The 11,197-nt window shown below is 37.9% G+C and overlaps 1 protein-coding gene across 3 annotated transcripts in view; it reads left to right on the top strand.

The window, feature by feature from the left end:
* The window catches only part of ZEB2 (zinc finger E-box binding homeobox 2), a 54,454-nt gene that overhangs the window by 12,602 nt on the left and 30,655 nt on the right, over positions 1–11,197 (top strand). For all 3 annotated transcript variants that reach the window (XM_019553899.1, XM_019553898.1, XM_019553897.1), the window contains exons 2-3: positions 623–880; positions 6,379–6,450. In XM_019553899.1, the coding sequence (XP_019409444.1) occupies positions 623–880; positions 6,379–6,450 (330 nt within the window). The remainder of the gene's footprint in view (positions 1–622; positions 881–6,378; positions 6,451–11,197) is intronic.

Genomic DNA, 11,197 nt, shown 5'->3' with positions numbered 1-11,197 from the left:
GGCCCAGATGATATGGTTTTTCCTTGTTTTCTGCTTAAAAGAAAGAGTTATAAATGGTTTTAGCACCTGAAGAATGATAGAGCTTCTTCAGTGATTGTTTCAGGTCCAGTAAATTTGTGTGTATGAGCATGTGCATTTGTGTCTGGTAAGTATATCTGTATATGTTTGATAGGTTTATATGTGTGTGCATGTATATATTTCTGCCTCTGTGTATTTGCCTGGTATGTACACACATTTGAGTATGAAGATAAATGTGTATTCACGTATGTTTTGTAGCAGGGGGAAAAAAGATTATGTAAACAATTGGCTAGTTCTTTATAGTAAAACTGTACTATATTATCAATTCATTTTGTAATGTCAATGAGTTATAAAAATCCTTTGCGTATTAGAATGCCAGTGTATGTATATTAATAGCTTATTTTTAAAATTCTTTCCCAGTTATTTTAGGAGAAATTAATTTACATTAAATTCTAAGTATGTTATTAGAAGGAATTGTGAAATTCATTAAAGATCTTTTGTATGTATAATTAAATAATGAATTATTGTGCATGTAAGGAACAAGTTAGAAGGGGTAGTTTGGGCAATTTTTAGTAATATTGTGTGTTCTCTGCTTTCTCTGCAGTACTGAACTATGAGACTGTAGTGGAAACAGGTTCAGAAACAGATGAGGAGGACAAGCTTCATATTGCTGAAGACGACAGTATTATTAACACGCTGGACCAGGAAACTAGCCCAGCTAGCGTGCCCAACCATGAGTCTTCCCCGCATGTGAGCCAAGCAGTGTTGCCAAGAGAGGAAGAGGAAGATGAGATGAGGGAAAGTGGAGTAGATCACACCTGGCACAACAGTGAGATCCTGCAAGCCTCTGTAAATGGTCCAGGTAAGTGTGGAGTTTCAATATCTAGAATACTTTATCTGGTTGTTCATTTTTTCATTCAACTAGATTGTCATTCACAAACCAGATAAATAGAACAGCCTTCTTTCCCTGGTCATACTTGTCTCTTGCAGAATTGAGATGCAAGTGCTGATGACAGATTATGGAGTGATGCTACCATGATCATGTTACAGTACTTACATTTTATGTAGGGATTACATTTCTGTTTGGAAACAAGCTGAATGACAAGTACATTTAAAAACATAACTTTTACACTATACTTCAGAAGTGCAGATGATGTATGATTAGGATGACATTTTGAATCTACATAAAAGAAAGGGAGATTGTTGTACATGTTATATACATAATAGGCTTACAAAATGTAGTGCTGTACAGTTCCAAAATGAATAGCTATTTATTAGTTTAGTGTAGTTCCAGTGTCTGTCTGACACCTCTTATTGTAATTCAACTATCTAATCATTTCCTTTGTTAAGTGTGAATGTGATTTCACACTTCCACCTGGTCAGGTAGCTCTTATTATTTAACAGTTAAGTACTTGATAATGATTCCCACTGTTTGGTAGGGTTCTCCAGGGAAGTAAGAATATGTGTAGGCCAAATATAATAAAAACAAGGGAAATTATGTTAGAACTGAAACCTTATGTTACACACTCTGTAAATGGAAACCCCTGATCTAAAATCTTCTTATACAGAGGAGCATTGGAGTGTGAAAATGCTACCAAAAAAGAGAATTTGCATTGTTTCCACAAAGTTTTTCTGCCCACCAATTTGGAGACATAATAGGTTAAAACCTCAGGTGATGAAAATGGAAATAGCTAAGTTGAAGTCAATGGATCAACTGAAGATCTGGCCTATATCCCTCAGAGTTGTTCATAGATGAATTTTTCTCTCTTGGCTTTGTAGGAGTATTAGCAACATCACCACAATTAGACCTTTCTATCTGTGTTACAAAACAAATGATGCTAGTGTGAAAAGACATGGGCAGAATAAAGGAAAAGAAACAGGAAGTGATTTTATCTTCATTCAACACGAGTATTTCATAGAGTAGATTCAGAGAATTTTACCCTAACCTAAAAGAACATAAAAAAAATACAGTGCTTCCATGACTAAAATGTAAGCTACATTGGAAAAAGATGCATTATGTCAACGTGGTTATGATGCAGCCTTTTATTTTTGTTTAGTTTCCCCAACAAGATGTAAGTTTTCACTCTGCATCTTCTAATATTGTTTTGTTAGGGTTTCTAGAATCCTTGCAATTCTGCACATAAACATTTATCGTTATATCCATTAAGACTTAAGGTTTTAGATTTTCAACTATGAGGGAGAACTCAGCCAAAGATGCTTGAAAGATAAATACGTTTAATTAGGGGCAGAGGATGATCATTAAAGGAAGTCTGACTGCTGCAGAAGTCATTAACAATCTTAAATGAAATTTTTATTTTTATGATAGCCATTTACATGTATAATAAGAGCCAATGATTCTTGGGAGCAGTGTGACAGAAACAGAGTGTAGCGAGAACTCATGTAAGACATACTATTTAAATGAGCTGGTGTTAGCTATTCATATTTGTTAATGAACTAGATATGCAGAGCTATAAGAATGAATGTTCTGATGCTTTAAATTTTAATATCTAGAAATCAAGGGTAAGGACCAATTACTAGAATTTCCACCCTTAAAGGAATAATTAATAACGATATAACAAATGTATGACTCCAAACTTCTAAAAAGTTTGCTTTTTAAAATTAGGATCAATAGTTAAAACTGATCAAATCAATAGAGTCTAGTTTTAGCATTTTATAATTCCAGCAGGTTTCTGCAGTGATCATGGAACATAATTCTGAATGTTTAAAATATAATAAAAGAATGCTTTGCAGAATCTTTTGATCACCTGTAGTTAATGAGGCCTGTAATACAAATGAATAGGCAGTTCTTATACCCTTACCTTTATGGTAAATAAAATAGTATTCTGGTCTCACAATAATGAAATAAAATGTAAATCCTTAATCCTATTTAGCTATTCTAGTTAGACAGTCAAAGAAAGTTACTCTGCTATTACCTGTCTAGTTCTAATGATTGGTCATGATTTATTGTGTGTTTTTTTATTGTTCTAAAAGTGCTCTGATGTGGTGCCTTGATGTCTAATGAAAAGAGATTGGTCTTAAAAAGCTACTCATTGTTTATCCTGACTCTTAGATAACACATTTTTCTTCTGATAAAATATTTTTCTTATTTATTGTTCAAAACACACAATATAGACAATAATTCTAATTCTGGTGCTGTTTTATTCAGTAGTGTTTTATCCCTGGTGCCTGACTGTCTACCATAGTACCTCAGCACATAGCTTTACTCTGAGATAAGCCCCCTCTCCTTTGCTCTTTCTCCCATGCTTTCTGTAGTTTGTCTGCAGGATGCAGGTTTTGAACTGAAGAGCGCAGTGGAGTTCTTACTGTGCCTTTCCGGTTTCAGCACAATCAAAGTTTTGTGTTTGGAATTGTCCTTGACATTCTTTCGTCCCACAATGGGGTGGACACAGTGTGCTGGAAACCATGACATCATTATCATTGACACAGACTTAAATAAATCACCTGCATCTTGGCCTCTTTCTGCTTATTCAAGGATTCTTCATCTCAAGGAAGAAAGTGCTCTTTATTTTTACAAACCTTTATCCCGGGGGTGGCTGGAAAATGCAAACTTTTACAAGTGTTTTCAAAATAAATACACTATGTGGTTCTAGACAGACATAGTACATTTGGTCAGATGTGTTCTGAGTAGTTAGGTGCACTCCAAAAAATAAACCAACACAACTCCCATTTACAATCAGTTCAAATTAAATAAATTCTAGCTTCACATTTGTAGATTTATTTGCTGAATCTGAACACATAAGGAATTCTCCTGCTCTTATTCCTACCAGTTTTACAGTCAGTGCAGTTAAGTCTGATTTATACCTGTAAAATGACATCAGAAGCAGAACTATATATTTGTAGTTTATACTTTAAAATGCTATTTAAAATGGGGGGTGGGAAGAGGGGAGAGAGAACTACTTTTCAGGAAGCTTATATTTAAGACTTGGAGGGTGCCATATGAGGTTACAGATTTTCTCTAGTAAGAAATCAGGTATAGGTGAAAAAAAGTCAGTTAATCAAGCTTCTAAATGCAAGAAAATCAATTGTGCAACCGTCAGCTAAATGAGAAGGAGATCTGTACATAAAAGATTGCAGAATGCACTTTTGTGACCTGAGCAAAGTGAGAAGCAGCATAAAGCATTTGTGAGCATTTAATAAATTTTGGGAAGCAACTAGATACTGTAACTTCTCTTTACTACTGAAGCAAATGACAATGAGGAAGGAAGTGCAGCAGAAATCTTGAACATTACCACTATTATGCAAAAAAAAAAAAATGCTGTTAACTGTTTTCCCCCTAGTGACTGGGTAGATGTGCCCTCAGATGGAAAACTTATGATACTTGTGACTCCCTACTACCAGAAATCACATGAGACAACCAAGGAAGAAAATCACAATAGCTATATTTATATCTAGCACTGAACTTCTCAGGAATACTGTGCCTTGATTCAAATTTCTTGTTGGCATTAGGAAAAATATTACACATCAGATTGTTTCAGCAGATCAATTATCACAATTGACAACATTTTAATAGTGCATATTGAACTCCTAAATGTTTTGGATGCAAGACGTCCCTGTGAAAATGTTCTTTACAGAAGGCAGAAGGCCAGATCTGGGAAAAGAATCAAGCCTGGCTTGTCTGTTGTACAGTTTAAACAAATATTTTTCATCTGGTCTGCATATTATATGCTTTTGTACAAATTTAGCATCTGTTTGTACCTGCATATTTTAACTTAAGGGCTTTCATTATTTTTTTTAAACTTCAAAGCCATAAACATGTATATTTATACCACAGCATTGTACACTGGTTGTAAAGCTCTGAATTAAGTCATTTTGTGCTTTAGTTTTGATTAGAATGATACAATTAGAACCTGTTATTCTACCAACTAATTACTTGTAGAATGTGACATCTGAAGAATACTACAAGATTACAAATTTAGGAATGAACAGAGAATGTGTTCTGTTTATACTATTCCCTCATCTTCAGTCACATCATTGTCATGGAGATGGATTAATACTGGGCCACTTTCTGTCCTCATCAAAATCTTTATCACAAAAATGAGAAATAAGAATTTTAATGTTTCATGTACCAATAAGAATTTTAATAGTATGCTTTGACCTTCTTGATACTCTATCATTTGATTGGCTGACTGGACTCCATCTCCCTGGTTCATCATATGGTTATGCTCATTTCTGGGAAACACTTTTTTGATGAACCATTTCTAGATGCCTTCCTAGATTGTATATTTTATGAATCCAACTAAATAAACTAATTCTGTTCTCCATTTAAATCTCAAATTGTAAATACAGTTGTGTGTGAGCAGAAAACAGACAGAAATACATATATATGCAGGTCTTCAAAGATGAAAAGGAAGGGATTCGGGAGAAAATGGAAAGGAGTGGGAGAAATATTACATATATTTAGTTCTACCTGTGAAAATCATTTAGAAAGCCAAATTTTAACCACTAAGTATGTGTGAGTACTTGTTGCAGTCCTGCTAACAAATCAGCAATAAAAAACAAGGTTGACAAGAACCTTAGAAATGTCTAAGATAGATTGACAAATAGATCAAACAGAGAACTGTGCTATCCTCTGGTAAGGCTTGAAACTAGCTTATCATTATAAAACCTATTTTAAAATACATCCAACCGCAGCAACTTCACCAAAAGCAAACTGCTCCATGACAGATAGATGGGTAGACAGATAATTCTGTACATAAAGTACTCATTTGCATGTGAATTAACCCAATTTCTAGTTACAAATAGAGACTTTGCAAGTGCAAAGACAGCACTAACAAATTGCACCAGCAAAGCTGCCCACAGTTGAAAATATAGGTGTTACATTTTTGCACCTGTTTGATATTAATATATTTTCCACTCCATTGGAGTTTAAAATGAGGAAGACAAGTCAAACAACATCTATATGATAGCATACTTAACAGATAGAAAGATATATTATCTGCTGTCCATAATCCTGCCTTCTGTATTTGCCATCACTTCACATAACATGCCTGCTCTTCCCAGGTACCAATAATTCAATTATATTTGACTATTAAAAAAATGTTTTCCCCCCTTTCCCCCCATGTTGCTTGTTGGATTTCATATTGGAAAAAGCTTTTCATTTACCCCAAATAAATACCTCTGTTTTTCACTACTTGCTGTGTTTAAAGTAAATAAGTTCTTGTCCAGCTACCACGACTGAATTCATTCAGTTGCCAGAACAAAGGCATTGTATGGAGGTTTACAACAGGCTTTTTTCTGTTTTCTTTTAAAGAATCTTCCTTGTTACTGCAGTGTGCTTGCTAGCTGTATAAGCAGCCAAATAATGTGCAAATGCTAAAAATGTGCATACTTCTTTTACAGAAGAAATGAAAGAGGAATATGACACTATGGGGCCTGAAGCCACAATTCAGACCACTGGAAACAATGGTACAGGTAAGACAAGTGAAGCATTTGAACATCCTTTTTGATCCACTTTATTTAGAATTAGCTGGGCATGAAGGGAAAAAGTGACTAAAACATTTATTTCCATTTTCAGATGAACAATTGAGAAATGTTTAAATAATTGTCCTATTTTTTTTCTATGTTTGATTATAAACTTGGTTTTCAATTAAAAATCAGTCTCTCTTTCTCACACGCCCTCCCCCAACATGCCTCAACCCCCGGTTTATTTTAACTGCATCCCGTTGTACGCTAATACAATGTTTTCCCAGTAAGGGCAACTACACTAATGTTTAAAGTCACTGGGCCAAGATACAGTAGTCTTTTAATGAGAGAGACTGTACAAAGAACTTGATAATGAGGATGGGGTGCACCCTTCGTGGCAGCCCCAGATTCATATGGCACACAGAGTAAGCTACTTCAGAGACTGAAAACATCTCTTCAGAAAGATATACATAAACCTCCAGCCTACATACACAGACACCACACACTTTAAATGCATATTTATGAGATTTTTTTTGTTTGTTTCTTTCTGGCTAATCTTCTTTTCTTGTCACTTTCCACATCTTTCTTTCCCCAATTCTTAGAAATCAATTATTTTCTTGTGGAAAAAGAAAGGCAACAGAAATATTTGATAGGCATCATTTTGGGGCCATCTTTTTTTCACCTGGTAGCTGAGAAAGTCAGCTAAGGATTCTGTTACTTTTTTTTTTTAAGTCCAATAAGTTCTGAAGCTTAACTGTGGCTAGGTACAGACATTCAAAAACCCCAGGGCAGAATCCATCTAAGTTACACAGTGCTCTGAAAGCGGCGTGGTGTAGATCAGCAGTAAACAAAACATACATTTGCCCTTTGGTGCGGAGGGAGGCAAATCTTAGGCCAGGTTCTGCCATCTTTATACCAGTTTATACGTGCTTAATTTCTGTTCTGTTATGGGTATACCCTGGTTTCTGATTACTTGCACCAGTAAAAGTATAATGTCTGTACCTGGCCTGTGTTTTTTTCCAAGAGTCAGAAGGCCCTTTTCTATCCTTGGCATAGCTGATTTCCATGCATTACCCTATGTTCATCTTCTAGTCTGTTATAATTACTATTTCAGATGTTGCACGTAGTCCTTCCCATCTACACCCTTAAATTTGTAGACATTTTGCAGGACAGATAAAGTGCTATGCTACAGAAGTGCAGGAAGGCACTTGCAATCACACTGTAACTTTTGCACTTTGCACAAAGTGCTAAAAGTTACAGCACAATCAAACATAATAGCCATTTGGCATTATATGGGGGATTGCTCAGAGGCTTCCTGCACTGGCCAAGAACCAGAAGAAGGGTTGTTATTGCACACCTCCCAGCATGCTCTGTAGGCTTCGGGGGCAGCTGGAGACTGCTGAGAGCAGCTGAAGAGGCTAGCCATAGCCAAGCAACCTGCCTGTCTGGGGCTGTAGTGGCTGGCCCTGCCTCTGGGCTGTCAGTGATGGGCTCTCATCCCAGCCCTGCTTCCTCCCTTTGGTCAACTGGAAGCCATAACCTGGCTAGTAGGAGGGAATGGGGATGGTGTCTCTCCCTGCAATGCCCCCAGAACCAGGGGAGCTGGCAGCCAGCCTGGGCACACTCGGAGAGGGGAGAGTCTCTCCCACTGCTAACTCCTCCAGGACCAGGAGAGTGATCAGCGTGCTTGGGTGTGTTGCGGGGCAGAGACCCTTCCCCCCACAGCAGGCCCAAGCTGGCTGCTGGCTCCCCTGTTCCTGGGCATATTTTGGGGAGAGATCCTTTCCCCTGCCACAGCTTGCCCAAATGGGCTGATTGCTCCTCCAGTCTTGGAGCAAACAGGGGAAGAGACCCCTCTTCCCACAGTATGCCTGGCTGGGCTGCTGGCTCCTCTGGTCCTAGGGACATTTCAGAGAGAGACACCATCCCCCGCTTACCTCCCTTCAGCCAGGCTGTGGCTCTCAGCTGGCTGGAGGGAGGAGGTGGGGTGGGATAGAGGCTGTTATTGACAGCCTGGAGGCGGGGATGGTCCTGCACTCCAGCAGAAGGAGGAGGCAAGCACAAAAGTGTGAGGATTGAGAGATTCTGGACAAAAGCACTTGGGATGTGGGCAAACTCTCCTAAAAGTAACCCACGCTGTCAAGCTGTGCAGAGCACTAAAGTTCTGCCCTAGAGCACCTTCATCTGATAACTCATCAGATGGGGGTTAAATTTTCATGCAATTGACCAAATTAAAAGCGCTGTGCAGCCATGAACGTTTGTTACATTACAGGTGTAGAGTGCTTTCAGGGGCTTCATCACATGAAAAATGTAATCTCTTCATGCACCCATAGGTAGTACTCTTTAGAATGTTATTACAAAGGTGGTACTCAAATGTTAAAAGGATTTTATTACTCACACATCCCTAATGCTTGTAACACCCACATAAAACCTACATTCTTATTAAATAACAGAAGAAATCTATTTCCTAATTCTTGAAAGAGAAACTAATGAAAAACTAAAACCATATAAGTGATTTTTTTATACCTTAGATTTATGTATGAAAAGATAATGAGTAGAATAGAACAGAAGCACAATTTATCATTATACATATTCTTATTAATGTTGCTATACAGAGCTGGAAACACGCGTATTCTAAATTCATTTGGTTTTGCAACAGATGTTAATAAAGTGACAACTCATACTTGATACTTGGAGCAATCAGACCTGAAAATTTTCAGATCTCTAATTCAGAAAAAAGGGCTTGGTATTTATCTGAATTACCATTACCAGAGTATTTGATAGCCCCTATCAGACCTTGTGACTTCCTTTCCACACATTTTTCTTCCCATAACGGGCCTTGACTCTTTCCTACTTGCTGTAGTCTACTTGAGAGGGAATCTTGTGGCCTTGCTAGCCCCCTCCTTTCTGTTGTGTCATGGTCTTATCCACCTGATTCCTATTTTGGCCTCATGACTCCTCTTCAGAAAAGAGGTATTGCAAGAAGCTGTCAGCTGACAGCTCTGTGAACAAAATTCTGTTCTTCATCCATACCAAAAGTTCTCATCCTGGAAACTGATAAGAAATCACCTGGGGGGAGTATTCAGGATGCCCTTTCTTATTTTTTTACAGCAACAGCTATCTATTCTCATCACTCTTCCATTTAAAAGTTACTGAGGAGCTTATTTGAAGAATACTAAAACCCCCATAGCAGACAGCTGAGAAGGTGTCACAGACCAGAGGAGATGATGCCATAGGCATTTTTGCAAGAAATGAGAAAAGAAAGAAACTGTACATAAAGGGCTCTGTTGGAGCACCAACTTATTTTCATGCACCTCAGAAAAATTGTGGGCTAGAGGGGAAAGCCCTTCACTAACCAAATTATTTGGGCTGTCCTCCAGTAATAACAGGAATATCCTTTTTATTCACCCATGTTTCTGTCATTGGTATCAGTAAACCTGACCACACTAGAAAATGAGCTGTAAAGCTTTTGGGGCTATAACTTTTTTCTATACTGATCTGAAATACATTTAGCCAGACTACACTGAGCAAGTCAGATACTGATTAATTCCTGCCCCCCAAACCATCTTGCTTCTTAAAGTGTTATACTTTTTGAATCAGAACTGCATATGTTTTGGCCTAGAATATTCAATCCAGCTAATCATGCCCTTTTTCAAATTAGGGTGATTAAGGGCTGGCTGCTGTAGTTTTAAACAAATTCAGCACAATTTGCTGAGGTAGACAGGGCCCCGTGTCTACTGTGGAGTGAGTTCACTTCTTGGTTGAGTTCCCCAGCTGAAGTCAGGAGAGCAACACTGATTCTAGTTCCCAGCATTAGTATCATTCCTAATAGTCTAAAAGGACTCTACAAGTCTCCTTCAGAAATCAGTATTTATTCCATACCCATGCTAGACTTCTACTGCATTTTCTGAGTGACTTGCTGGAGTAAGAAGAAACAAGGGCTAAGTAGGATTATATTGTATTCTGACAATTTATCAGTTAAACACTATGTCCAATTTTATTTTGTTTGTAGAAATTTGTTTCACCTACAGTTTAGGCATATTTGCATAATGGCTACATTTCCACCCAAACTGACACTGTGACAGCACCAGTGAATCTCTTTATAAAGAGTGATGTCATGGGGTTTAGTAAATTGAACCATCTGATAAGCTGAACATTTTTGTTAATCTTTTTCACTTTGAGCGAGAGATGCCAGCTGACAGCCTGGAACAACAACAGTCTTTTTCCTAGCAGAGATACAGCAGAGTCAGCACCAATGTGAACTTCCCCAAACTGCCCTGTTCACGTACTTTCAGCTCTAACGTCAAGAAAGCAGAGGGTGGGTCAGTCTCTGTGCTGTTTGAGACCTGGCCCTTTCTGCTAAGACTGTTGATAAGAGTGCCAACTAGTGCCAGTTGTAAGGATTATTCTTGTGATGTGGACAGCTTTCCACTGGGAGACAGGCTGACTCTGCAAGCTCATTTCAACACCCCCAAACAACTGTCTCATGATAGTGCTTTGTGGCTGCTTCCAGTTGAGCTAGTGATTTAGCTCTGTACCCCGTTGCTAATTCCCTGAGCCATCCATTCCCCTAACTGAATGTTTTTAAGTACTTTCAGTATGAAATAATGTGCCTTCAATTAATAGAATTGGCTGTTGTGCAAAAATATCTAGTCAAAGTATTTCCAGCCAGGGGACTTTTCACTGAGACTCAGTGCTTCTACAGAGGCACTTTTGAAAAACATATCCTGTCAGTAATGCTGTTGTTCAAGGAGAT

This window comes from Crocodylus porosus, unplaced genomic scaffold (genome assembly GCF_001723895.1).
Source record: "Crocodylus porosus isolate Cpor-Errol unplaced genomic scaffold, CroPor_comp1, whole genome shotgun sequence".
Taxonomy (NCBI): Eukaryota; Metazoa; Chordata; order Crocodylia; family Crocodylidae; genus Crocodylus; species Crocodylus porosus.
This window is presented reverse-complemented; position numbering and strand designations above follow the sequence as displayed.